The following is a 27348-nucleotide window of genomic DNA, read 5'->3' on the forward strand; positions in this document are numbered from 1 at the left end:
CTCATCACCACACTGTAACCCTGGGACTTCACTGAATCTGTTTACATTTTATCTGTAACTATCACAGAGGGCCCAGTTAAAATTTAGGTAAAGAAAGAAAATGTGAGGTTTCTTCCTTAAAGAATATTGCAAAACAGAGATCAAAAGCACAATTTTACTCCTCAATCTGTGCAATCTAACTTAGTTTACAATTAAAGAATGGTCTTAATTGTCAAACTTTTAAATTTTATTAAATGTTTGCAGCAATGCATTGAATGAATTCCAGACCTATACAAATACACAGGCAGCTGTTTGTAATTTGCATTTTTATCAGTTTTGAAAGAGCACAATGTACTTCCTGCATCTTATTTTCAGAATTTGCATTTTATCATCTTTGGCTATCCAGTATATAGTATGGAGTCCTTGAGTATCTCATTCTTTGAATTTTCATTTTTGATTATAAATCAGATGATTTCTGGCACTTTTCTCTTTTCTCATTTTTCTCTTCTCTCAACCTCCAAGTTTACTTGCTCCCATTTCTTCTTGGCTCTAATAATAAAACACAAAACATATTTCAGTTATTTTGTTTTTCAGCATTCTTCAGGGTACAAACATTTTGCATTTCTTTTGTTAATTACGTCCCATAAATCTTAAGATGAAACAAAAACTAAGCTTGTTTTAATTCATAAATTTTCAGAACGCCATTCAAATTAATTCCACTTCTTTCCAAAGCTTGCTGTGATTTGAATTTAGATGAAGGGGAGGACAGAAAGGAATAGAAATAATACTACACAGAAGGCTGCACCATGGGGCACCCAGAATGAAGAGAAGGAATGTTCCCTTCTGTGCAGACAGGCACCTCCAGTCAACCAGCTATATCCCTATTGGAAAGGACATGTGACCTCAAGTGAAGGCTGACAATGACATCTCTAATTGCCTTCAGCTCCTTTCCTAGATTCTCACAGACACATTTTCCTCTCCTCTTGCATTATCCTCAGAGCATCCAAAAACATTTTCCCAAAGGGCTCCTCTCTCCCATTTACACTTCTTTGGCCTTGGCGCTCAGATATCCCTCAGAGGAACAGACCAGGCAGCTTGTGTTTTCTGCCTCCTCTCTCCACAGTCCATCTGTCCACTGGGGAATGCTGCAACCTCCCAATGTGCCCTAGCAGGGAGTGCGGGGGAGAAAACACAAACTAACCTTTCTCTCCCTATTCCGGGGAAAACAGCAACTGGAAAGGGGAAGTGTTCAGGGGTTACACATTTCCCAGCCAAACCTTAGGCAACTAAGAAAACTAACTTCATTTTGTTAGAAGGCTACTTAATTTCTCGACTCTAAATTCCCATTCTGCCTGGTGTCGAAAATTTATCTAGTCCTTTGCCTATACACTTAGTCCAAGTCAGTGATTCCTTAGTTATTTCACATGTATCTTTCAATCACATTCAAATTTGAAATTCTTTCCCAGGGTTGGTTTTTTTTTCTCCCCCCTCCCTTACCTTCCTGCTGTTTATCCTCATTTCTAGGGTTGGGACTGGGCTTCTCAGGTTGTGCTAATGGTAAAGAACCCGCCCAGTCAGTGCAGGAAACATGAGAGATTTGGGTTCAATCCCTGGGTTGGGAAGACCCCCCACCCACCACCCAGAGGAGGGCATGGCAACCCACTCCAGCATTCTTGCCTGGAGAATCCCATGGACAGAGGAGCCTGGCGGGCTTCAGTCCATGGGGTTGCAAAGAGTCAGACACGACTGAGGTGACTTAGCACGCATGCCTGCAGGGTTGGGACTGGGGAGACTGGCTGCTGCTGTGTGGCAGTTAGGAAAAGAATGTCATCTCAACAATTTTGGCTTTCAACAAGGTCTGAGTCCTATGCTGGGGAACAGTGCCCAGATAACATAGTCTAAGGTTTCTCAAACTTTAATGTGTATCCTAATCACCTGGGGAATCTTGTTAAAAGGCAGATACTGATTCAGTAAGTCTGAGATGGAGATTCCATGTTTCTAACAAGCTCCCAAGTCATTGCTGGTGGCCCTCAGGCCATACTTCAAGTAACAAGGGTTTGATCAGTGAGTGATGGCCTGGTTTCTAATCACCTCCCTGGAAATCTGCTGTGATTCCAGCTGAGTCCTCCCCTGGAAGAGAACCCAACCACAAAAGCATCTTTCTGATGCTCTCCCTTCAGTCCCAGCCACGAGACTCTGTGTACATCCACGGGTCCTCTCTCCCAGAAACTCACTCTCGCTTGAAACTCACAGGAATATGTGATGCCCTCCCAAGCAACCTTGGAGCTTGGCAGCCTCAAGAGGCTCTGTCTCCAGTCCTCTAGCATTAGACGGGTTTACTCTCCCTGAAACCACATCACCAGAGGACATTGAGAAATTCTCTCCGAAGTTTTTCCCCCTAGGTTGCATCTGAGAAGTGCACTGCAAGTCCTCTCTATGCGCCGATTCTTAAAAATTCAAGGGAAATTCTGTCTTTGACCTTTCTACCCCTGGGCCCCGGCAGAGCTGGAGGTGGTGGAAGATGAGGAGAGACTAGTGCTGAGTAAGTTGGCTCCACAAAGTTTCTGTTCTCTTGCCATCTGTTTCACATACCTCCCTCCACACTCTCCAAAATTGAAAGAATAAAGCAGTTTTGTTAGCTTGCATTCCCCTGTCACATACAGGGATGGTCCGTGTTTCATATTCTGAAGTGACCCCTCTTCCCTCCCAAACCTTTGGTGACTCATGTTTAACTATGTAGGAGAAGGCTGTTGGGACACAGGAGCTGTCACTGGGACAGGGGTGGAAACATCCCGCCCACAGTAAGTCATGGGAGAAAAAGACGTGGCTTAACAACTGGTAGTTTTATTTAGGATTTTCACTGACTTTTCACCTCTTTCCTGACAAAATTAAGTGCAGCCCACATGAACTTAAGATGAAATATAAACAAACAGCACTGCAGTAGCATTCTGTTGTAGTAACATATGATGAAGAGATGGGGAAAAAAGAAAAGCGATTGACTCCAATGTAAATATATATGAAAGTGTTAGTTGCTCAGTCACGTCCAACTCTTTGTGACCCCATGGACTGCAGCCTGCCAGCGTCCTCCGTACATGGTACTTTCCAGGCAAGAATACTGGAGTGGGTTGTCATTGCCTTCGCCAGGGAATCTTCCCAACCCAGGGATCGAACCCAGGTCTCCTGTATTGCAGGCAGACTTAGTTTTACTGTCTGAGCCACTAGGGAAGACCTATAAATATATATACAAGTCTACATCCTGCATCACAGTTGTAGTGAAGAGTTTAAAGGGAAATACTGCTTTAGAAGATCCTGGCTCCTTATTTTGGGAAGTGTACAGTTTCTAGTCTGGATGTGTTCTGATTTTTTTGGGAATCTCTTGTATAAGATTTTATGAATTTCAGATGATTCTGAAAGTTCTAGGCTACTGATTTAGGTAAGAACTCTCTACCTAGGAGTTTTTCTGCAAAGTTTCAGGTTTCTAAGAAGTGACCGAAACCAGTTTGTCCTGTGTGATCTTCCAAACCTACTGAGCCAGCCTCAGAATAAGCTAGGGTAAGACACCAAGCTTTTTAGTAAAAGAACCACATCTGGAACCCGAGGTTGGAGCCGCTATAAACTTTTACCCTCGGGAGGTCCCCAGAATCCCTACACCCTCCCGGGGCAAATAGCACAAAAGAGACCACAGTCACTTTGAACCTCTCAGGTTGGAAACTACAACTTAGGTGCCCCGTCAGCCTGCACTAGCCATTATGTATTCACTAGCCAGGATATAACAGGGCTTTAATATTTTGTGTCAGAATATGGTCTTATATATTGCTTTGTAGTTCAACAAAGAATGCATCTTAACAGATTATATAATTGCTGAAACTACTATGCTTCTGGCTAAAGAGAGAAATATATCAAAAGATTTCTGATAAAAATAAGCAAAGAAAAACCCAATTTAAAAAAAGCTAAAATTAAACCAACACAATTGTAAAGCAATTATCCTCCAATTAAATAAATAAATAAAAGGCTAAAAAAATTGCTAGTAGATGAGATCTCTGCTAAACTCCAAGAATTATAATCATATATATCATGAAAATTTTCTAAAATATGTTCCTTGAGCTTAACACTTGTCATTCATTTTAGAGTTATATGATACATTAAAACCACTAGTTTATGTTTACCTGTATATATCTTTTCATTTTTTGAACACGTTTTTGAAAAAGGAATTCTTTTTCGCCAAGTTGAACCATTATATGACGTTGATATATATTTATCTGAGAGAAAAAGGAAACAAGAATTAAATATTTTATAATGTTAAAATCATATTCCAGGCTTATTTCAAAGTTATTATCTCAGAGGTGAAGCTAGTCTCTATGTAATTCATTTTACCATTTCAAGGGTAAGGCATCAGGGATACAAGTGAGCTTATTAAGACCATTTAAGTTATCAATGACCATGGTTACACATCTCTTAATTGGCTGTTCAGTTCCTCAAATAAGAATTGCTCCCACGAGGCTAAGCTAGAGAAAAGTATAATATATGTACGTGATCAAAATATTTCATTGTCTGGCCTTACTGTGATTTTACATATAATTCTGCTAATATTTGCAGAGCTAAAGAAAGGAAGGAGAGAAGGAAAGGAATAAAGGAAGGTCCAAGGCCCCCTAAATACAACTCTAGACAATGGCATCTAACTGTCCAGTAGTCACTGTATTCTTCACAAATGGCCACTCACAGTAAAGTAATAATAAAATGATAATAGAAGTAAAGAGCTTTATTCTTGCCTGGGAAATCCCATGGACAGAGAAACTTGGCAGGCTACAGTCCATGGGGTCGCAAAAAGAGTTGGACATGATTTAGCGACTAAACAACAACAACAGTAGTAAATATAAATAATCATGTATATAAATCCATACATGATTCTATTCTAAAACAAACAGAAGAAAAATAATTTATAAGCTAGCTTCTATGTAAACTGTAAAAGGAGGACCAAAGAGAGACACAGAGTTTTTTACTTATGCTTCAGAAAGTATACAACAATCAAAACTCCACTGACTAGAGGCAAAAATAGGCAAATACAAACAAAATTACAGGGAATTGAGTGGCCTTTTGTTAGACTGAGAAAACAAAACCCAGCTTTAAAAGAACCAAATTCATCTGAGACAAGGGATAAAAAAAGAAATCTAGTTCTCTCTTCCCTCAAGGTCTTGTACTTCCTGACACATACACTATGACTTGGCCTATTACATGATGAAATGATTTAAAAGCAATCTGGACATGGGTGGGAGAGATGAGAGGTTGTCAAAAATACTGCAGTTAACCCCCAACTAATCTTTTCAGAAAGTAATCATGAAGGCCTAAAGAAAAACCAAGGCACTGGCCAGAAAGTGATAATAGAACAATGCAGTTGGTGGAACAAAAAATGTCAACCATTCCAAAACAATCCTCAAGAGTGAAATAAAGTCATCAGGGGGACAAAGGGCAGTGCTCTGAGACAAAACTCTAGAGAGGGTCAGTGACAAGCCACCTGCACCTAACATGTTCTCTCCAATATCCTTTAAATCATGTGTACTGCACATGGACAGAAATCCTCTCACTAGTTTTCTAAGATGTTATGGTGGTGAGGACCTGGAAAGAGAAGCGGGTGGGGAGCAGCTAAGATTAGCTGGACCATCTGGACATTCCACAGGGATGCAAATCACAGACGTGAGTAAAAAGCCTATGTAAGTGTAGAACCTCACCTGAACAGAGGTTGAATTTGGGTTCCTTGTTAACATCAGCTTTAATGTAGGACCCGTGCGAAGGCCTGCCATGGGGAGGTGCATTCAGTGAGACAGTTCTGACAGCATCTCTCTGAACATGGATATAGGATGCATTCTCAGAATTTTTGTTTTTATTATTCCGATGGTAACTCATTTTACTTTTGGGATTTGAAGTCTGCACTGCTGTAACACAGGAAAGGGGAAAGGGAACAAGGGATAAAGCAAGCTGGTTTCATACCTGTGATTAATGCGTTGCAATTTAAATGTTTAATAGCGTGATGGAAAATAAAGTAAGCTAAAAGAACTTTATAGGAATTGACATCTCAAATAACATGGTGCACGATAGTGCCTTGTCGCCTAGAAAATATTATTTAATCTATTTTCAAATTATAATTCAGGAATACCAAATACATAGACACTTTACCTCTCCGCATCCCTGGGCCAGGAAAGTTCTTTGGTTCATCATACATCCATTTTCTTTTTTTCACACCTTTAAAATGAGGCTTCTTCACTGGATGGACATCATTCACTTAAAGAAGATACAAATTTTTACAGTTTTTAAGGAGATGCTTTCATGTGAAAAATTACTGTAGGTGATAATTACATATCTGTGCATTCACATGTCAAGCAAGTGGGAAAAAATGTACCACCCTAATACTTTACTTTCTAGAACAAAGGGTGATTTATTTTTTAATATCAAAAAAATTCTATCTTGATTTTTCTCATCAAATTGATTGATAAGAAAACTTTCAATAAGTAACATTCCTTTGGAGGAAAACTGCTTTTCCTCCAAAGGACTACATGAATCCTTTTAAAAGAACATAAAATTACAATCCAAATATAATTATATATCTCATTATAATGTTATTTTTAGGAGTTTTAGAATTGTCATTGTGAACATAAATCTTTCTTTACTTTTTAAGCCAAAACTACTACTTCTTAAGAAGTTGGATTAGTGTAAAATACTTTTAGTGACTGTTACCTTATTGTTCTAAGTTGGGGTCATGGATAGTTTGGTGAAACAAGACTCAATAATCAAAATTTGTAAGTGCTAATATTACTAAATTATTCACTTCTTGCTTGCTTGTTTTTACATGGAAAATTTTATATGCAGGCTCAATTTTCCAAGAATTTCTCAGGTACGTTTCTCCAGAGTAAAAATGAACGTCGAAATCACTATGTAAATTACATTAGCTCTCTGTAGTGGACTGATAAATCTCTCGTTGCCCTAGCTCTCATCTTCAGCTTAAGCAGGAAGCCTTCAGTGAACCCCGGATTCACTACCTCCTCTCTAAACATCTTGCTCCATCCTTACTATCATGCTCCCCTTCCTAGAATTTGGAAACTATATTTTTCACAAGTATCACTGAACTAAGCTCCTCTGAGGTAAACCATCATGGTTCTCTTTGTTGCCCAGCTGGTGTTGAAGAATATTACAGGGGTTCAATAAATGAAATAAGGAAAAGGAAGGAAGGAAGGAAGGAGGGAGGGAGGGAAAGAAGATTCATGAGTCTTGATTGTATCAAGAGAAGAGGCTTAGAGTACTAAATGGCGAGGAGAAGCAAAATCAAGAAAAATAATCTGAAAGATAATTAAAAAAAAAAAATCTGTCAATGAATCCTACCACAGGTTAAATTTAAAATATCATACTAATGAATCTTCCAAGAACATAGTATTATACTATCAATTTTAATATCTAAATTAAACTAATGGGAAAGTATTTTAATTTACTAGGACCTACATCACAATTCATTGTCAGAGTTAGTAGAAGACTATTGTGTCTTTAATTCTTAATCCTGAATAATTTTCAAACCATCCTTTATTCTTTCTTTCAAAAAATTCTATTTCAAATAAGCAAAACAAATCCATGATAAGACAAATATATCTAAGGCCAAAAAGTGATAGAGCTAATGTCTCACTTGAAGAAAGGTCCTCTCTGCACTTCATACTGATATTCTCAGTAGCATTTAATACATGCGTTGTAGGTACTAGTCGGGTAGTTAGGGAACGCTTTGGATGAGGGCTGTCCTTGTTATCTTTTAAAACAAATTAAGAAAATAAAATGTCAGTATTAGTAAAAAAAAGAAAAAAAAAGAAGTATTTCTGTTGGTATTTCACTTTGCAAGCATTATATGATGGGCATACCTCTTTTAAAAATATTTATGCATATTAATTTCTAGAACCCACCATTGAAATTCCCTAGTTAGCACATTGAGTCCTCCAAATCTGTCAGTATCAAAACATTAAAAATTTGAAATACAGCCATTATCTTCAGTAGGTAAATATATATTTGTGGCAATATTTTTAATACCTCCATACAAATTTTTTTTATAAAAAGGGTTATCAATTTTATATCAAATGTGCCAATTAAAAAAAATTACTGATTTCATGTATTTATTTGGCTGGCCTGGTCTTAGTAGCAGCACATGGGACCTTTGATGCAGCATATGGATCTAGTTCCCTGACCAGGGATTAACCAAGCCCCCTGCATTGGGAGCATGGAGTCTTAGCCACTGGACCATCTGGGAAGTTCTAAGTGTGCCAATTTAAACCAAGGATGAAGAAATATCTGTAAAGCACTTCACTTGTTCTAAGCTTGGGAGCAGAACAATCCAACAGAGTTTTCTACAATAATGGAAATATTCTAAATCTGTGCCATCTGAAATGATAGCCACTGGTCACATGTGAATACTGAACACAAACAATATGGCCAGTGCAACTGAAAAACTGAATTTTAAAATTTTATTTAATTTTGATTAAATTAATGTAAACAACCATATGTGAATGATGGCTACCGTTATTTGTATAGTTAGAGGTGTGTTTTTTGATAGACTGAAAAAAAGAGAGGAAAAGAGATATACATATCATTTTCCATAGGAAGAGTTCGATCACAAGTGTCTTTCCCTGTCTTTGAGAATATTTATTTAATGGTGGAGAAGACAGTAGGTAAAACTGGTTAACACTTATATGGAGAATACATGAAGTCCTCTAATTACAGGACAGCTATCCTGTCTGTGGCTTAGACAGCTGCCCAACCGAGGTCCCAGCTGGGGGATTCTTAGCAAGGTAGAGGCAGCATAAAACTATAGGGAATGTACTTTATCAACATATCTCTGGATTATTCTCAGACTACAGTTAGTAATAATCCTAAAGAGGGAAGTCAGCATGAGATTAGTACTTTTCTCAGTATATATATCTTCACTAAAGCTTTCTAAGAAAATTCAATCATACCGAATATTATAAGTTGGAAAAAAAAAAAAAAACCTAGAGGACTGGATATTAACCATTGAAGAGAACCAACAACTTTAGAGCTAGCAAGATTTTCAACAATTGGGTAGTCCAACAGGCCAGTTTTTCCCATGAGGAAACTGAAGCTAAGAAAGATAAAGCTCCACAGGCAAATAATTAGTCATAGAGCCAGGACTGGATACTGAGGGATCCTGGCTCCCATCCAGTCTATTTTGGTGTATGTTTTTATTTATTACCTTGCCTCTTGTATTGGTTTCTACAACTATATAACACAATCAGATTTTAGGTTTTGAACTTATCTATACAAATCACAAATGGATCAAAGTATAGACTGGCTCACTACCTTTAGCATTTGAACATTTTGATGTGGTGCTTCCTTTCTCTTCAGTTAAAGCTGCATTTTCATCTACTCCAAGAAATATGATTCTCTGTGGAACGTAGCAGTCACCTCCTAGGACAGTAACTTACCGTCAGTGGCAACAATGGCAGAAAATTGTACAAAGCTATCCTTCAATACAGCATACTCCTCCTCTAAAACACTATTTAAATACTTCTCAGTGATACTAGTGCCATCTCTATACATATCATATATGTTTTGATTAATATATATGTATATGAATATTCAATATGTACACTTACAGGTAATTATAAGAAAATTCACAGTCAACACAATTTTCTATCTAACAATCTTTACCACACTTTAGAGATACTCAATAAATATAATTGCTTTCCATATAATATCCTCAGGTATATGAAAGCAGTTTTTATAATCCCTAAAGATCTATTTTCCAGGATAAATATCCACAGTTGCTTTAAAATTTACTTAAATACTTAATTTCAGATCTTCACCATACAAGTTTCTGTTTCTTAACATAGAATACTTGTTTTCAAGTAACCTTGTTTAAAAATGATTCTCAAGTATGGACTACCCTGTACAGAAATCACTGGAACTAGTACAGTAATAGATGACATTTATACAGCATCTTTCTATATGTCAGATAGTCTACTGGATATTTTAAATGACTTATTGTATTTAATTATTTTTCTATAGTACTCCTAATAATGCAATGTAAGTTTACCTTAGCTATCTGGTAGCTGACACAAGTTACTTAATCATTTTGAAACTTTGTGACCAACAAAAGCATTTATATTTCCCTCACAATCTGTATCATATCAAGTCTTTCCCCACTTGAAGAAAACTTACCAGTTATGGTTATGTTTATCACAGTTTGCATTTACCTTGTTACATTTGACTCACTGTTCCAGCATATTAGCTTCCAGTCACCTGTACATTTTATAAACATTGTCTCTATACATGAAATTGTTCAATTGTTTAAACATAAAGCCATTTATTCCACAAATATTTACAAAGTGTACTGCATGTGCCAGGAATTCTACTGCAGAGAGCAATGGATTATACACAATTCCTGGCCTCAAGGAGCTTAACCAAAGTCAGTGATAAAATGTCAGAGACGTTGATGAAACAAGTTGCTTATGAGAGAAAAAACTCAAGAGTTATTATTATTTATTTTATGGTGATATACTCAGTAATAAATCAGTAATAAATTAGCCAACCTCCATTTTCAAAAGCAGCAATGTCAGTCCTTGGTTTCCTATCCAATGATGCTTTTATTTCACCTTGCCTTTCAAATAGGCTGAATTTTGTTGGAACTGTCAGACCATCCCCTAGAAATTAAAAAAAAAAAAAAAATCACTCCAGAAACCATTAGGTGCTTATCTAAGTTTCTGATAGAATCTATGATGATAGTAAAGAATCTAAAAGTTAATGGCAGTATTGTTTGTCCAATGATTTGATGAACAATAAATTTATAATTATATACATTTTAAGCCAATTTATAATTATCATGAAAGCAGAAGGCAAGTTTAGTTTCTTATGTGGATAGTGTAACAAGTGGCAGTTAAAAAATGTGTGCAATCTAATGCTATAGTGTATATATATTTAATTTAGTTGATGTGCTTGACATATAATGAATTTTATAGTATTTCTTTTGTTTTTATCTACTCACCATGAATAAACTGAGTAAAATGTATTAGGATCTACTACTGATTGAAAAATGCTAATTATACTGATAATTAAAGTCTCTCCATTTTCTTTATACATTTCCAGACAATTTTCTCCTAAAATAAAATATTAAAAGGAGAATAAAAGAGCTATGATAATCTGATATAACTTGTGATTCTGAACTGGATTCTAAATCAGGGAGACTTCATTTTAGTATAAAGAACATTGATGGCACAATTGGTGAACTTTTGTTTGTAAATAATATTACATCACTAGTAATTTTCTGATATTGGTATTTATATTATATTGGTGTGAGAGTTATGTAAGCCTGCAACTTACTCTCAATTTGAAAAAAAATAACAACAATGTGTATATTGAGAGAGAGAAGAAAGGGAATGAAAAATCAAATGTGTAAAGTGCTAACATTTGGGGACATCTGGGTAAAGAGGGTTCATGAATTAACTGGAATTATTTAAAAATAAAAAGCTTTTTAAAACCATAATATAAAGTGAAATGCATATAACTGTCTTTATACCTGACATTTTCAATACTCATTGCTAACATGTTCGTCCTTGTTTGGTTTCTCTTGTCTGTGTCATTCCCTCCTCCAGGGGATCTTCCCTACCCAGGGGCCAAACTCCTGTCTCTTGTGTACCCTGCATTGGCCGGCGGCTTCTTTACCGCTGGCGCCGCCTGGGAAGCCCTTGTCTGTAATTCGGACAATCTGTCCTTCACTGGAGGCGCCCACCTATCAGCTTGGGCTTTTCGACTGTTCTACCATTTGACAGTATGTTGCTGCCACCTACTGCCATATATGTTTAAATGGTTTGCCACACAGCCTTGCAAGACACATTCTACTCTTGATCTTATATTCATCTTGATCCTGGGAACCTTTTCCAGCTATCTTTTTGGTATCTAAGAGGAGGAAAGAATTCTGATTTTGCTTACTGCTATAAAGCTTTTTTTTTTTTTTTTTTAAGCTCATCCCAGAGGCAAGAAAACTACTTAAACCCATGGCATCCATGGATTTTTCTCTGAGTTCCTTGTTTTATATACAGAAAATAATGTTCTTTTTCTCTTGCCTTCAAGAGCAAAACATTCACCAACAGAAAAGTCAGATTCACCAGAACATAAGATACATAAAAGGCACAGCCTTATAATTATTCACCTGTGTTGCCCTTGAAATTGGCTGGTACACAGGAAGCACTCATTCAGTGAACAAATGTACCCTTGTTCTGCCACTAACATTATTCCGTGACCTCCCTTTTGTCCTTCCAGGGCTAAGTTGTCCATTCTAAAGAAAAATCTACACTTGTTTTATAGGGAGATTTGCTTTCATAGACAAGTGAAGTGGTAAAACAGAATTATTTACAGAATTACTGCATGGGCTATGTAGTGTCACCAGGTGTTTATGGAGTCTATTCATTCTGTGGTTCCTCCGGGAAAATATAATTACATTAATAGCAGCTTTTCATATTAAATTTAGGTCATGCAATAAAATCACTTCCTTCTCACTCGCAATTCTGATGTATTATTTATCATTTGACTCCAGTGCACACTTAACTAAATAATTCACAGCCTATCACACCAAGTATCTCTCATTCACCACCTTGAAAAGCTTCCTTTTCATTCCTTACCTTCTTGCAATTCACTGCCACTTTCCAAAGACTTTTCTATCTCTTTTTCCACTATAGAGGCTATGCTTTTAGATGATGAAATATCTGAAGGAGTATGAACTCGGTAGTATTCACCTAATCTCCCACAAGAAAATCAATGGTTAGTGTACTTCTCACATCAAATATTAGAAAATGCACAAATGTTTCATTTCTTACCAGATTTATAACACATCTCCTTTATTGCTCTTTTTTCTTCAATTTCTTCAGGAGTCTTTGTCCATAAACTAGAAGCATCTATAGGATATATTTTTTTTAAATTAAATTGTCCCAAAGCCAAATAATCTGAAAATTTATAAACCAGAATGAAAAATCCCACACATTGTCCTCATAAATGGATTACTGTTTTAAAAACATTTAAAGTCAATAATTTGCGTACTAACAAATGTTTCTTATTGCTATATTTTATGTTTTAGAAAGAATCAGTCAAGAGAAAAACGACTGTACATTATGTGTTTTGAGATGAGAGGCTGGACATATAGATTCACATTTGAGATTATGTTTGTCTGGAATAAGAGGATGTTGGTGTGGGAGACAGAGCTAAACAGCAGAAAATGACACATCTCCTTTTTCCTATTCTTCCTCAAAGTTAGTTTTAAAATTAAAAGATGGTGAGTGGATTGTAATATAGCCTCCTGAGGTTTCAGGTGTTTCTGACTCTGGATCAGAGGTGGAATTCCCTATTAAGTATCTTTCTCTAGTAAGATAGCTACAGAAAAAGAAAGTAACACTTCAGTCTTTTCAATGTGCCCACATTCTGAGGCTCCATAGAAGGGCAAATTCCAGGGCAGAGACAGACTTAGAGCTTATTTTTCTGGATGTTTATCTTGTTTGTACATACTTATTGGTACTGCAGTGCTGTGGTGATATGGGAGGAATAAGATGGACTGCAATGTAAGAGACCTGGGTTCTAATCTTCTTTATGCTGGCAAGGATTTCTGGGATAATGCAGATGATAGTGCGTTACACATTACAAACTACTCTATTGATCTCTATAACTTCAAGGATTAAATGTGAGACAGACAGACGGACACTTATGTATGTCAGTGTTGTTATATATAAATAGATGATGTTATATATAAAATTTTATAATTATATAAATCATATTATCAATGTTAAGTTATACACAAATAAAACATGTTATTAGTATACCTACAAGCAACTGTGAATATTTAAACATGAGATCTGTCTCCTAGCCATCATACAACAAAAAACTTTCAATCCAAACAATCATAAATATATATGTAGACATAGAACAAATTAGAACATAATGAATTTAATATATTTAATAAAATTAAAGCTATTTTCTCACCAAAATCTGCCTTATATATTAGTTGTAAGCTTCTAAAAGTTAAACGAGTATGTAGAAAATATCATGAGGTTTTTGAATGTGCACTATAAATGTGAGAAAAGGTTTACTCACCATTTTGTTCACCTTCTTCTTCCTCCTCTTCCTCAAAGTTAGTTTTTAAAACTAAGGGATGGTGAATAGGTCGTGATATATTCTCCTGAGGTTTTAGAGGTTCCTGACTCTGGGTTGGGGGTGGAATTCCTTCCTGAGTTTCTTTCTGTAGTGTGATATCTATAGAGAAAAGGCAACATTTTAGTCTTCAAGATATACATTTTGGCACATGTTCAGTGATTAACTATTGTCCTCTTGATTAACTGCATATTTTGTTAAAAGACATCTTATTTCTAGAAAGGGTATTAAACTAACTTATAAAAATCAGCATTTTGCTGTCGAAAATGTGTTAATTCACAGACTAGATAGTAATTATAACCACAATTTGGTATATATCATACTTTGGTATAAACACAAAGTGATCACAAGCATTACTGTATTCTTCCATTACATCTATGGGATAATAATAACTTAATCACATTATGACAATTTAACAAAGGTAAACTCATATAAGACACAGCTTATAATGTCAGAGTATACATGTTTAAAAGAGGAAAAAATCCAGAGGTTCTAGTTTTCTGTGGTTGGGGGTTGATGACTTGGAAGTGAGAATAATACCTTTAGATTTCTCTGTTGGCTACACGTTGGTCAGGTTGAACAAAGCTCTAGGTCATATTTAAGTGTTCTGTAACCTTCAAAACTAACCAGCAAATAATAGAAAAAGCTAGTGAACACATGTATCTTTGATCATTACTTATTCGAGTCCCTTTATTTTTCAAGCCAATGGTTATCAAATCTGGCTAAATATCTGAATCAACTAAATAAATTATTCAAATCATCTTTTCTGTCTCTGTTTTCCAAACTTCTGATTCTGAAGGTCAAGATTAAAGCCTGGAAATCTGATGCTATTTTTCAAATGTCTCAGATAATTGCAAAATCAGTCAAGCCTGGAAGCCACACCCCAAAGGATCATCTCTCTGGGGTCCAGGGTCATGGGAAGCCTTTTAGCGGGTTTGCCATCACAATAATTTGAAAGCCTGCCAGGCTCCTCTGTCCACGGAATATTCCAGGCAAGGATACTGGAGTGGGTAGCCTTTCCCTTCTCCAGGGGATCTTCTTGACCCAGGGATCGAACCTAGGTCTCCCACACTGCAGGCAGATTCTTTACCATCTGAGCCACCAGGGAAGCCCTGAAAAGAACCAATTGTATTCCACATTCTTAATTTCCACATCTATTTCACCTAATTAGTTTGCCTGAGAACAGGCCTCAGTCCATAATAGCCTTTTCTCTACTTTACAAAATGAAAGTAGACAGGAAAGTCTGGCATGCTGCAGTGTATGGGGTCACAAAGAGTTGGACATGACTTGGCAACTGAACCACCACCCTTTACTCATGACAAAATTTTCTCTAGCACACTGCCCAAAAGACAAATCCTCTGTTACTGATTAATCAAATCACCAGGAACCCATAAGGCTTTTCCCATTACCTTGACTTATACACATTTCTAGAAAATCATGTTGTAATAGGCAGAATAATGGCCTCCCAAAGATGTCCAACTTTTAATCACTGAAAACTGTGTATACACTAGGTTATACAAGGAGAAGGAATTAAGACGGCTAATCAGTTTACCTCAAAATTAGCAAATTATCCTTGATTATTCAGGTGGTCCTTTGGAAGTAGAAGAGAGTTGCAGAGGAAGAGAGCCAGGAAAGAGGTGTGACAGTGGAAGCTAGGTCAGAGTAATGCAGTGTCAGAAGGACTTTACCCATTACTGATTCTGAACATGGAGGAAGGGCGACAAGAACCAAGAAATAATGAAGACCTCTAGAAACTGGAAATGGTAAGTAAACAGGTTCTCCCTCAGAATCTCCAGAAGGAATGCCGCCCTGGAGACACCTTAATTTTAATTCAGAGAGATTTCATCGAATTCCTAAACTATAAGCTAATAAAATTGAGTTGTTGAAGCCACTTGGTTAGGGGTAATTTGTTACAGCAATAATAGGAAACAAAAACATAGGGTATTACCAAAAGTGCTATTGGGGTTTACACTGGAATGGTCTGAATTCACGTTCATGATAGAGTATGTTGGTAGTTAAGAATTTTTATTGAAAATTTTTGCTTCCTCCATTTCTAGACTCTTGTTAAAGAATATGTCATACTTGAAGAAGAGTCTCGTGGCATCAATGAAAATAGAGCACCAGTAAGAAATTCTGAAGGAAAAAGATGGCTTTAAACAGAACTTTTCAGCTATTCTAAATAACTATTCCCAAGATTTGTCATTAGCTGCAAAGAAAGGCTTCACTGGACATTCAAATGTTACTAAATGTTAGTCCCATTTTTTAAAAGCTTTCTTGAGATTCACATACTATAAAATTCACACATTTAAATGGTTTTTTAGTATATTCATAGAGGTGTGCAAATATCACCATGATCAATTTTAGGATATTTGATCACCTCAAAAAAGAAACCCATACCTATTAGCAGTTACTGTTCATGTCTGCCCGATGTTCCCAGCCATATAAGCACTAGTATACTTTCTTTTTTTTTTTTTTTTTATAATTTCTATTTCTATGGATTTGCCTATTCTGGATATTTCATATAAATGAAATCATACAGTATGTGGTCCTTTGTACATGACTTCTTCAACTTACCATAGTGTTGTGCTTTTAAAATATTTATTTATTTGGCTGCACTGGCTCTTTGTTGCAGCATGAGGGATCTTTAGTTGCATCATATGGGATCTAGTTCCCTGACCAAGGATTAAACTTGGGTCCCCTGGATTGAGAGTGCTGAGTCTCAGCCACTGGACCACCAAGGAAGTCCCATCACAGTGTTTTTTAATAGTCAAGTAATATTTCACTGTGTGCATATACCACAATTTTTCCATTCATCAAATGATGGACACTTGGTTTATTTCCACTTTTTTAGTTGTTTTAAATAATGTTAGTACGAGTATTTATTGTTGTACAAGTTTTGTGAGGACATATATTTTCACATTTCTTGGATACATACTTAGAAGTGAGTAAGTAGGACATATGGTGATTCTGGGGGTTTCCTAGGTGGCTCTAGCAGCAAAGAACCCACCTGCCAATTCAGGTGATGTAAGAGACATGGGTTCGATCCCTGGGTCGGGAAGATCCCCTGAAGGAGGGCACAGAAACCCATTCCAGTATTCTTGCCTGGAGAATCTCATGGATAGGGGAGCCTGGTGGGCTACAATCCTTAAGGTCAGGAAGAGCTGCACATGACTGAAGCAACTTGCATATGCACACATAGTGATTCTATGTTTACTATTTTGAAGAAATGCCAAACTATTTTCCAAAATTTCATCATTTACATTCCTATCTGAAATGTATGAAGATTCCAATTTCTCCACATTCTTGTCAACTCTTCTTATTATCTACTTGATTAAACCAACTGAGTACATATGAGTGATACCTCTTGGTTTGATGATGCTTTTGAACTGTGGTGTTGGAGAAGACTCTTGAGAGCCCCTTGGACTGCAAGAAGATTCAACCAGTTCATCCTAAAGGGAGATCAGTCCTGGGTGTTCATTGGAAGGACTGATGTTGAAGTTGAAACTCCAATACTTTGGCCACCTCATGTGAAGAGCTGACTCATTGGAAAAGACCCTGATGCTGGGAGGGATTGGGGGCAGGAGGAGAAGGGGACGACAGAGCATGAGATGGCTGGATGGCATCACCAACTCAATGGACATGGATTTGTGTAGACTCCAGGAGTTGGTGAAGGACAGGGAGACCTGGCGTGCTGCGATTCATGAGGTCACATAGAGTCAGACACGACTGAACGACTGAACTGAACTGAACTGCTTAGTTACAATGAGCATCTTTTCATGAGCTTATTCAGTTCAGTTGCACAGTTGTGTCCAACTCTGTGACCCCATGGACTGTAGCACGCCAGGTTTCCCGTCCAGCACCAACTCCAAGATTACTCAAACTCATGTCCATCGAGTTGGTGATGCCATCCAACCATCTCATCGTCTGTTGTCCCTTCTCCTCCTGCCTTCAATCTTTCCCAGCATCAGGGTCTTTTCCAGTGACTCAGTTCTTCACATCAGATGACCAAAGTATTGGAGTTTCAGCATCAGCATTGGTCCTTCCAGTGAACATTCAGGACTGATTTCTTTTAGAATTGTCGGGTTTGATCTCCTTGCTGTCCAAGGGACTCTCAAGAGTCTTCTCCAACACCACATTCAAAAGCATCAATTCTTCAGTGCTCAGCTTTCTTTATGGTCCAACTCTCACATTCATACATAACTACTGGAAAACCATAGCTTTGACTAGACTGATCTTTGTCAATAAAATAATGTCTCTGCTTTTTAGTATGCTGTCTAAGTTGGTCATAGCTTTTTTTCCCAAGGAGCAAGTGTCTTACTTTCAAGGCTGCAATCACCATCTGCAGTGGGTTTGGAGCCAAAGAAAATAAAGTCTGTCACTGTTTCCCCATCTATTTGCCATGAAGTGATGGGACTAGATGTCATGATCTTAAAGCTTTTTCAGTGTTGAGTTTTAAGCCAGCTTTTTCACTCTCCTCTTTCACTTTCATCAAGAGGCTCTTTAGTTCTTCTTCCCTTTCTTCCATAAGGGTGATGTCATTGGCATATCTTAAGTTATTGATATTTCTCCTGGAAATCTTGATCCCAGCTTGTGCTTCATCCAGCCTGGCATTTCGCATGATGTACTCTGCATATAAGTTAAATAAGCAAGGTGACAATATACAGCTTTGATGTACTCCTTTCCCAATTTGGAACCAGTCTGTTGTCCCATGTCCAGTTCTAACTGTTGCTTCTTGACCTGAATACAGATTTCTCAGGAGGCAGGTAAGGTAGTCTGGCATTCCTATCTCTTGAAGTATTTTCCACAGTTTGTTGTGATCCACACAGTCAAAGGCTTTAGTTTAGTGTAGTCAATGAAGCAGAAGTAGTTGTTTTTCTGGAATTCTCTTGCTTTTCCTATGATCCAGTGGATGCTGGCAATTTGATCTCTGGTTCCTCTGCCTTTTCTAAATCCAGCTTGAACATCTGGAAGTTCTCGGTTCAAGTACTGTCGAACCCTGGCTTGGAAATGTTGAATATTACTTTGCTAGCATGTGAGAGGAGTGCAATTGTGCAGTAGTATGAACATTCTTTGGGATTGCCTTTCTTGGGGTTGGAATGAAAACTGACCTTTTCCAGTCCTGTGGCCACTGCTGAGTTTTCCAAATTTGCTGGCATATTGAGTATAGCACTTTCATAGCATCATCTTTTAGGATTTTAAATAGCTCAACTGGAATTCCATCACCTCTACTAGCTTTGTTTGTAGTGATGTTTCCTAAGGCTCACTTGACTTCACATTCCAGGCTGTCTGGCTATAGGTGAGTGATCACATCATCGTGGTTATCTGGGTTTAAGATCTTTTTCATATAGTTCTCCCATGTATTTTTACCACCTCTTCTTAATATCTTCTGCTTCTGTTAGGTCTATACCATTTGAGTCCTTTATTGTGCTCATCTTTGCATGAAATGTTCCCTTAGTGTCTCTAATTTTCTTGAAGAGATCTCTAGTCTTTCCAAGTCTATTGTTTTTCTTTATTTCTTTGCATTGATCACTGAGGAAGGCTTTCTTATCTCTCCTTGCTATTCTTTGGAACTCTGCATTCAGATGTATATATCTTTTAGCCATTTTTGTATCTTTGAAAAATGTATATTCAGATTCTTTCCCCATCTTGTAATGGAATTGTCTTTGTATTACTGAGCTTCAAGAGTTCTTCATATATTCTGGATATATGATTTGCATATATTTTCTCTCATTTTGTGGGTTATACTTTTACTTTCTTGATGATATTCTTTGAAACACAAAAGTTTCTAATTTGATGAAATCCAATTAATTTTTTTACCGCTTGTTTTTTTTTTCTTTTGGTGCCATAACTTAGAATTGTTTGAGTAGTCTATAGTTTCTTGTAAGAATTTTATAATTTTAGCTCATATTTAGGTCTTTGTGGTCTATTTTGATTTAATGTTCACAAGATCAAGGTCTGTACTTACCAAAGGCTAAAAATAACCTAAGTAAATGACAAATACTAAATTATTTTCAGTAACAGTGGGATATATGAGTAAAGATTCTGTGTGTGATGGTTGTGTAGTGTGGTTAGGTATACATGTGCTCAGTTGCATCCAACTCTTTGTGGCCCCGTGGACCATCACCCATCAGACTCCTCTGTCCATGGATTTTTCCAGCAAAAATAATGTAGCAGGTTGCCATTTCCTACTCCAGGGGAGCTTTCCAACCCAGGGATCGAACCTGTCTCTACATTGGTAGGTGGGACTAGCGCCACTTCAGAAGCCCATGGTTATATCTTAGAGTGTTGTTAAACATAGGAGATCTATGTCAATGCATTTAGGGATAAAGTGTCATGATATTTGCAACTAACATTCAAATGGCTCAAAAACAAGGACAGAAATATATATTTGTACATTTTTTGTGTATATATAAGTACAATAGAGGGAAAAGAGAAAATAAATTGATAAACTGGTGAATCCTGGTGAAGAGTACATGGTTGGGTGTTCATTGAACAGTTTTTCCTCTTATAACTATTAACAGTTGTCTTACTCTGTGTCTTATCCACACACACAAAACTAGTCTGTGTTTTACTGATTCAAATATTCAAGTCAAGGTGTTTGTTAAGTTATTTGAAAACATCAGACAATGGTTTTTTAGGACATAATGAAAAGGTCATGTACACATATTCATTCAGGCAAGACCTTGTAAAGTGAGCTGACTCAAGATTCATTTAATGTGGTCAAACAGTCAGTTGTCCAAGGCATCTCCAAGACAGTGACTCAGAATAAATAAAAATCAAATTATCCTTTCAGGTATTCATTTTAGAATAACAGGGCAAATTCCCAAGGATATGAGCATTTGCTTCAATGTTTGAGCTACTGTTTTGAATAAATTGTCCCTTAGCAAAATTTAAGGAGCTTCTTAAGAGGAAAACTTCTTTTGGGTACACTAACCTCTACTGTGTACCATGGGAGAAAGAACAAGAATCCATCAGGCTCACAAAGAAAATGCAAAATATACTCAGAAATGCCTAGCAAATTCTTACAAATAGAGCAAATATTAACTGAGCTATGCTTTTCTTAGCACTATCATTTGGTTTTAACAGCTATTTGCTTCTAAACTTAGAGATGATAACCAGAGGGATTAGGCCGCCTTTGAAAATGTCTGGTTTAACAACATTTAAATGAAATCTTTTTTCAAAAGAGTCCAAGACCTTTTTTTAATTTGTTAGCAGATTAAAGTTTAAATTGCAAAAAGACTAACTGGCAGTTTTACACGTCCAGACAAAAAAATGTCAGACTCCTGATAATTGAACTTGCTTCTTAAAGATAACAGACAATGGCAAATTAACTAATGGAAAATTGCTTTTGGCAAACACCTCATTCTGGAAGAACACAGCTGGTAACTTAGATAGCATTGCTGTGGCTGCAACTCACCTACTTAATATGGACCACATGATGGGTCTCAATTCCTTGATCAGAAGCCTTAGAAATTTTCACATTTTACACATTTAAATACCTAGATTTTATCTTATTTTAACTGGATACAAACTTACACGTGAATTACCCGATGCCATGTATGAAACAATAGTTATATTTTGCTACCAAAAAATACCCTGTCACAATCCTATCCTGAATCTGTCAATCACATGTACCCACTGAAACATAAAGGTAGATTTTAACAAAGTTATAACTTTGTAATTTAATTTTTGTCTAAGGTGAGACAATTTATTTTCCTGGTTTTGGTTAATATGAACCTTGGTAGGTAGATGTTTCTGGAAATATTTTAGGAAATATTAGGTCTACAAAAGATCACATTATAACTTCTGAGGTATTGAAATATTCTTAGAATGAATAGATGATGCAGTAGTTCAATACATAATGCAAATGAGCTTAGGAGTTTTCTGTGGTGGTGGTGGTTCAGTCACTAAGTCGTGTCTGACTCTTGCAACTCCATGGACTGTGGCCTGCCAGGCTTCTGTCCTTGAGATTCTCCAGGCAAGAATACTGCCATTTCCTTCTCCAGCGTAGCAGTTTCCTACAGCCTGGGAATTGAATCCTCTTTCCTAAAGCACAGAAATGTGCCTGGGCAGAGAAAAATTAGTTACCTTCTTAACATGAATAAATACTTTTCAGGACTTCCTGGAATAGAATTGGCCACTATGTGAAAGGTAATACTATGTTTCTATGTTTGGTGGTTGGAATTTATCAGTTAACAAAGATTCCTATTCTTACCGAATTTTCATTCTATAGGGAGAAGTCAGACAAACAATGGAAGTAGTGAAGAAATATATCTGAGAAAATGATAGGGAAGTGGCAAAGAGAAAGCAGAGCTTATCTCCTCTCATGATGATTTCTAGAGTGGCTAGGGGAAGGATTTGGTCCTTCCAAAATCAGTGCATGGGTCTGGTTTGACCCTGTCAAGAGAGGGGAAAGCTTATTCCAAGAGTCAGGAGCAGTTTTGACATGTGTTGAAATTGAGACTTCCAGTAAAGCCAGAATCTATTTTTGACCCCCAGATTCTATGCCTAATATATGAGAATAATGAAATGTGTCCCTAGAGAACTTAGCCGAGGACATGTCTTACAGTGGGGAGCCCACTGTTTGTTCCACAGACATCCTACCTTTCCTTTGCCCTCAGAGATGCAGTCTTTCCTCTAGTACTGAAATAATTAGTTTGAAAGATAGCAATTTTACCCATAGACCATTAGGAAGTAGGCTAGTACACTATATAGAGAGAATTTAATACAATGTTCTTAATGAAATAAAATCACACTAGATGTTAAACAATGGGACCAAGTTAACCACTTAGTAGGTGTAATAACTTTCATCCCAGTAGGTTACCTTCAGTAGTCATCTATACATCTATCAGTTCAGTTCAGTCACTCAGTCATGTCCAATTCTTTGCGACCCCATAGACTGCAGCACACCAGGCTTCCCTGTCCATCACCAACTCCTGGAGCTTGCTCAAGCTCATGTCCATCGAGTTGTTGATAACATCCAACCATCTTATCCTCTGTCATCTCCTTCTCCTCCTATGTTCTATCCATACCTCCTATCATCCATCTATCCAAACATCCAATTTTACTGAGCATCTGGGCTCCAGAAAGTGTGCTAAGCATTGGTAGGGAAACTAGCCATGAGCCCCATCCTTATTATGTTTACAGTCTAGTGAAGAAAAACATTGATCCAGGTATTACATGTTTGAAGAATGCTCTGAGAACAGCATTTTCCAGAAGACTATAACAAAGAGACATGGTTTTTAATCATTGACTTGCCAAGGATTATCTGAAGTCAAATTTTCAAATACAAAGGACTGATATTCTATAAACTCATTTCTAGAATAATTCCATTATAAGAAATACGGTGGCCAGAGCAGGAGAGGGAAGCGGCCACAGCATGAGAGAAACCTGACTCTCCCAGCTTTTCAAAGTTCCTGCCACTTACTGTCATAGGACATGGTGTCTTCCATACCCCTTTCCCATAACTTAGTTTAAGGTTCACCACGCAGTAGAGTCTCAGTAGCGTTTAGTTGGTTTCAAGGGTGCCACTTATTTAGCAACAGTGGGATTGCATCTTCCCACAAATGAAGTCTTAGGAAGAACCACACATCTAGCTGCTCTTCTAGAAGCAGAAGCATGAAAACCAGAGCATGCCCCTGCTCTCCCATGTAGCAGAGGTTTCTGCACATTTACGGGGAGCAGCGGTGAGGCCAGAACCTCCCAGCTTTGCTCCAGTCATATGATGAATTGGTGAGACAGCTTCCCTCTATCCAGTGAGGGCAGCAGTCATCTCACCTTTCACATGAATAAAGTCCACTTTAGAAACACAGTCAGAGAAAAGTTAACTAACTCTGGTCATTCCATTTGCTTAGCTACTTGATGGCTCATTCTCATAATTCTTGACATAACCATCCTAAATCATCCACTGGCTATTAAACTGGATTACTCACCTTGCTATACTTTATTTAACGTGTCATTCCATGTTGCTATTCCAAAATCAGATTATAATACGGTATAACCATGTTATTCAAAAAGTATACTCACTGCTACTTGGTGGCAAAAATAATCCATTGATATTTCGAGGTTTGCTGTGATAAAAGATACAACTGATCTTCACACAACCGAGAGGCTGAGTTTCCCAGAAGCATGAAATACTGCAGTTTTGCTAGATAAAGGAGGGGAGGCAAATGTAATGATGAGATGCCACAATCACAACAAATACAGTGTGCTACCACACAACATGACAAAAACTATTGTAATTGCTGATTTAGGGTTTGTGTGGCTCTAGGCTTCGTTTCCAAGCTCCGTTATTTAAAAGATGCAGTGGGTACTCCTCCAACACACTTGCCCATTTTTTTAGGAATTTAAGTTGAGCAAAGTGTAAAATGCCTAAAATTAAGTCATTGGAGGAAAGAATAATTTCTTTTCTATTGTGTTGTAAGAGTACAGAGTTCAATCTTATCAGAGGGAGATGCTTTTAACAAACATGATAATGTTGAATAATTCTACCTGCATTTCCATGTGTCTAAATCTGCAAAGTGGATCTAAACATTTTCCCTCTCTCCATAATGCGCACACTGTGTCACTGCCAAGAGCCTCTTCGCAGTGTCGGAATCGGCACTGGGAACCCTAAAAGAAAAAAGTAAACAGTGTAGAAAACTCCATACATGAATGTCAATGTTTGACAATAGATTACTAATCAACTAAATAAAATATGAGGTCAAATTAAAATTAAAAAATACTACAAATCCAAGACCATCAAGTATAAATTTTAGAAAAGTAGTCTAATTTTAGAGAGACTGATAAAATAATCTAATGATTAAATAGTACATTCCATAAGTCACTGATAAAATTCTCCTTCCTGTTAAGAGTTAATCCATAAGATTAAGGATAAATATATAAAAGGTCAGTGACACTCGATCACAATCTAATGACTAATTTTCCTTATGAAAGCCAGAATTATTTTTAAGTCATCATCCATATTCTAATTGTGGAGATGATCTCTATTAATCATAACTTTTATTACATAACTGTTTTCTCACTCAGATTAGAAACATACTGTTAAGTGTGCTTATAGAGGGAAAGTGAATGGAGTTTAAACTTTATTTTATTGTGAAATTTAAAATATTTAGCACATTGTGCTAAGCTATACACACATATATATTTATCAATTTACATCATTATATCTCAACAAAAGCAGATGTAGATTATTTGAATGGGCTGCTATTTTTTTCTTATATCTTTTACACATAAATCAACAGCTGGGAAAATTGCGGGTCATTGTCTTTTTTGGCAGAGGGTAGGTGACACAGAATAAAAGTAAACATTCTATTAAGCTCATCCCTTTTTTGACAGGTTTCAAGGCTGTTCCTTATTTTTTTTCCCACCTTCTTACTGTCTGTCTTCACTCTCTCTCCCTTTTAAGGTGGCTCTGTAGATCTCATAGACCTGGAGAGCAGGCAGAAACCAGATAAACCAGTATTTGAATGCCTGACTCTATTTTGCCCATAATCACAAAATCAATCACTCTCTGTGCCTGTTTCCTCACCTGTAAAAAGGGAATAAAATGCCCTTCTCACAGATTGTTGTAAAAATTATGGGAGATATGGTAATGTGATTGCTATTATTATTTTTACTTTTTTATTTAATTATTTATTGATAACTTAGAATCTGAGGATATAGCAGTGAAACAGACAAAACTCTCTGCCCACATGGAACATAAATTCTCTTATTTATCATCATCCCAGGGTCTAATCTTAAGGTAACAGGTAATAGAAGTGAATCTAATTCTTACAGTCTAAGAGGCTGATTCTATTCCGTTGTCCTAGCAGAGATGAAATGCTTCAAACCAGACATAGCATCTCTTTCACTGGATTCATTCTGACATGAACATGAAGCTCCAAACACTGAATTTCTACATTTATTTGGCTTCATTGAGATCCACTAATCCAAATCACTTAGACATTTTTCCCCATTTTAACTTTGTAAACTTGAATTCTTGTTTGGCCAATTTGTATTATTTTTTGCCTTTTTCCATGATATTAATTATTTACTATTACTTTGACAAAGGAAAATTCAGTAATTTCATTAATAAATTCCAAAATAGGGAATCAATTAGATTTATTAAACTGAGTTTAATAGTGAACCTGAATTTAACTATTTGAATTTATATGACTGGAATCACATTAACCAAAATATCATATGCTTCAATATTAGTAATTTGATGTTTCAAGGAGCCATAATATAGGCAAAAGTACCACATGAGGATTAAAAAGCCATAGGCTTGTAACTGGCATATAGAAGGATAGTTTCAGATAATTTTAAATATTACCAGATTTCCTCAGAGAAACTCAACATATCAAAAATACATGATAAGGTTTTACTTCATATTTTAAGTATGTACAATATTTTGTGGGAAGATAGTAAATTTTGACTCAGCCATGCAAATAAACTGTTGCCATATTTTCCTTCATTCTACTAAAAAGCTTAAGCATGTGGAATATGTACCATAAGTTGTACAATATTTACCTTTATGCATGTGGAATTAAAAAAGAAATAGCAGTCATTCCCAACTTCTGCCATTTTCAACTTTCTTGCTGCTAATCCAATGTTTTTTAATATAAGAATTGCAGGAATGCAAATATAAGAACTATCAGTGTGTAAGGGGAAAAAGAATTTCTTTTCCACAGTCTTTCAGGCTATCAGTAGTATTCCTTTAAAACTGACCTCCTGTTGACAGTATATTACACAATAGATAATTCTTAAAGAAATTTAAATTAGAAGATACCTTCTCTAGCTTTGCAGAAATGTTGAAAGTGGTTGCTAGTAAGCACACAAACTCAAACTTCCAGAATTTTCCTCATTGTTACCTAATTCATTATTTGCTCATCATAAATGACCTCACATCTAACTGTAGGCTAGTTTACCTTAGTGAATACTGTACAGTATTTCTGTTACTCAATTTAGTTATTGGCTGAAAAAAGCTAATACAAATAAAACAGTGTATTTTATCCTTCAATGTTCTGATTAAATATGGAATATAAACTAGCTCATACTTTCATAATTAAGAAGTATTAAATATTTTACAAGTTAATTATTTTCTAACTTATTTCTATGTATGATTTGAAAACAAAACTAAAAAGTTTATATAAGTAAATATGCTATATTTATTTCAAGATAAAAACAAAATTATGTACTCACCGCTATCCACTGATT

At 36.5% G+C, this 27348-nt stretch overlaps 1 protein-coding gene across 2 annotated transcripts; it reads right to left on the reverse strand.

Moving 5' to 3' along the window:
• Window positions 1-502: 502 nt before the first annotated feature.
• On the reverse strand, window positions 503-24697 carry C4H12orf50 (chromosome 4 C12orf50 homolog). 2 transcript variants are annotated; one of them, XM_065935485.1, is made up of 12 exons: window positions 24643-24697; window positions 24178-24298; window positions 14095-14253; window positions 12831-12908; window positions 12636-12749; window positions 10551-10661; window positions 9319-9426; window positions 7646-7762; window positions 6151-6255; window positions 5706-5909; window positions 4146-4238; window positions 503-528 (listed from the first exon to the last, which is right to left on the reverse strand). In XM_065935485.1, the coding sequence occupies exons 1-12, from the start codon at window positions 24652-24654 to the stop codon at window positions 503-505; spliced, it is 1248 nt and encodes a 415-aa protein (XP_065791557.1). In that variant the 5' UTR covers window positions 24655-24697. The 2 variants fall into 2 exon arrangements, with proteins under 2 accessions (XP_065791557.1, XP_065791558.1); XM_065935486.1 differs by lacking the exon at window positions 7646-7762.
• Between the last annotated feature and the right edge of the window lie 2651 nt (window positions 24698-27348).

The sequence above is a fragment of the Muntiacus reevesi genome, chromosome 4 (assembly GCF_963930625.1).
Source record: "Muntiacus reevesi chromosome 4, mMunRee1.1, whole genome shotgun sequence".
NCBI lineage: Eukaryota > Metazoa > Chordata > Mammalia > Artiodactyla > Cervidae > Muntiacus > Muntiacus reevesi.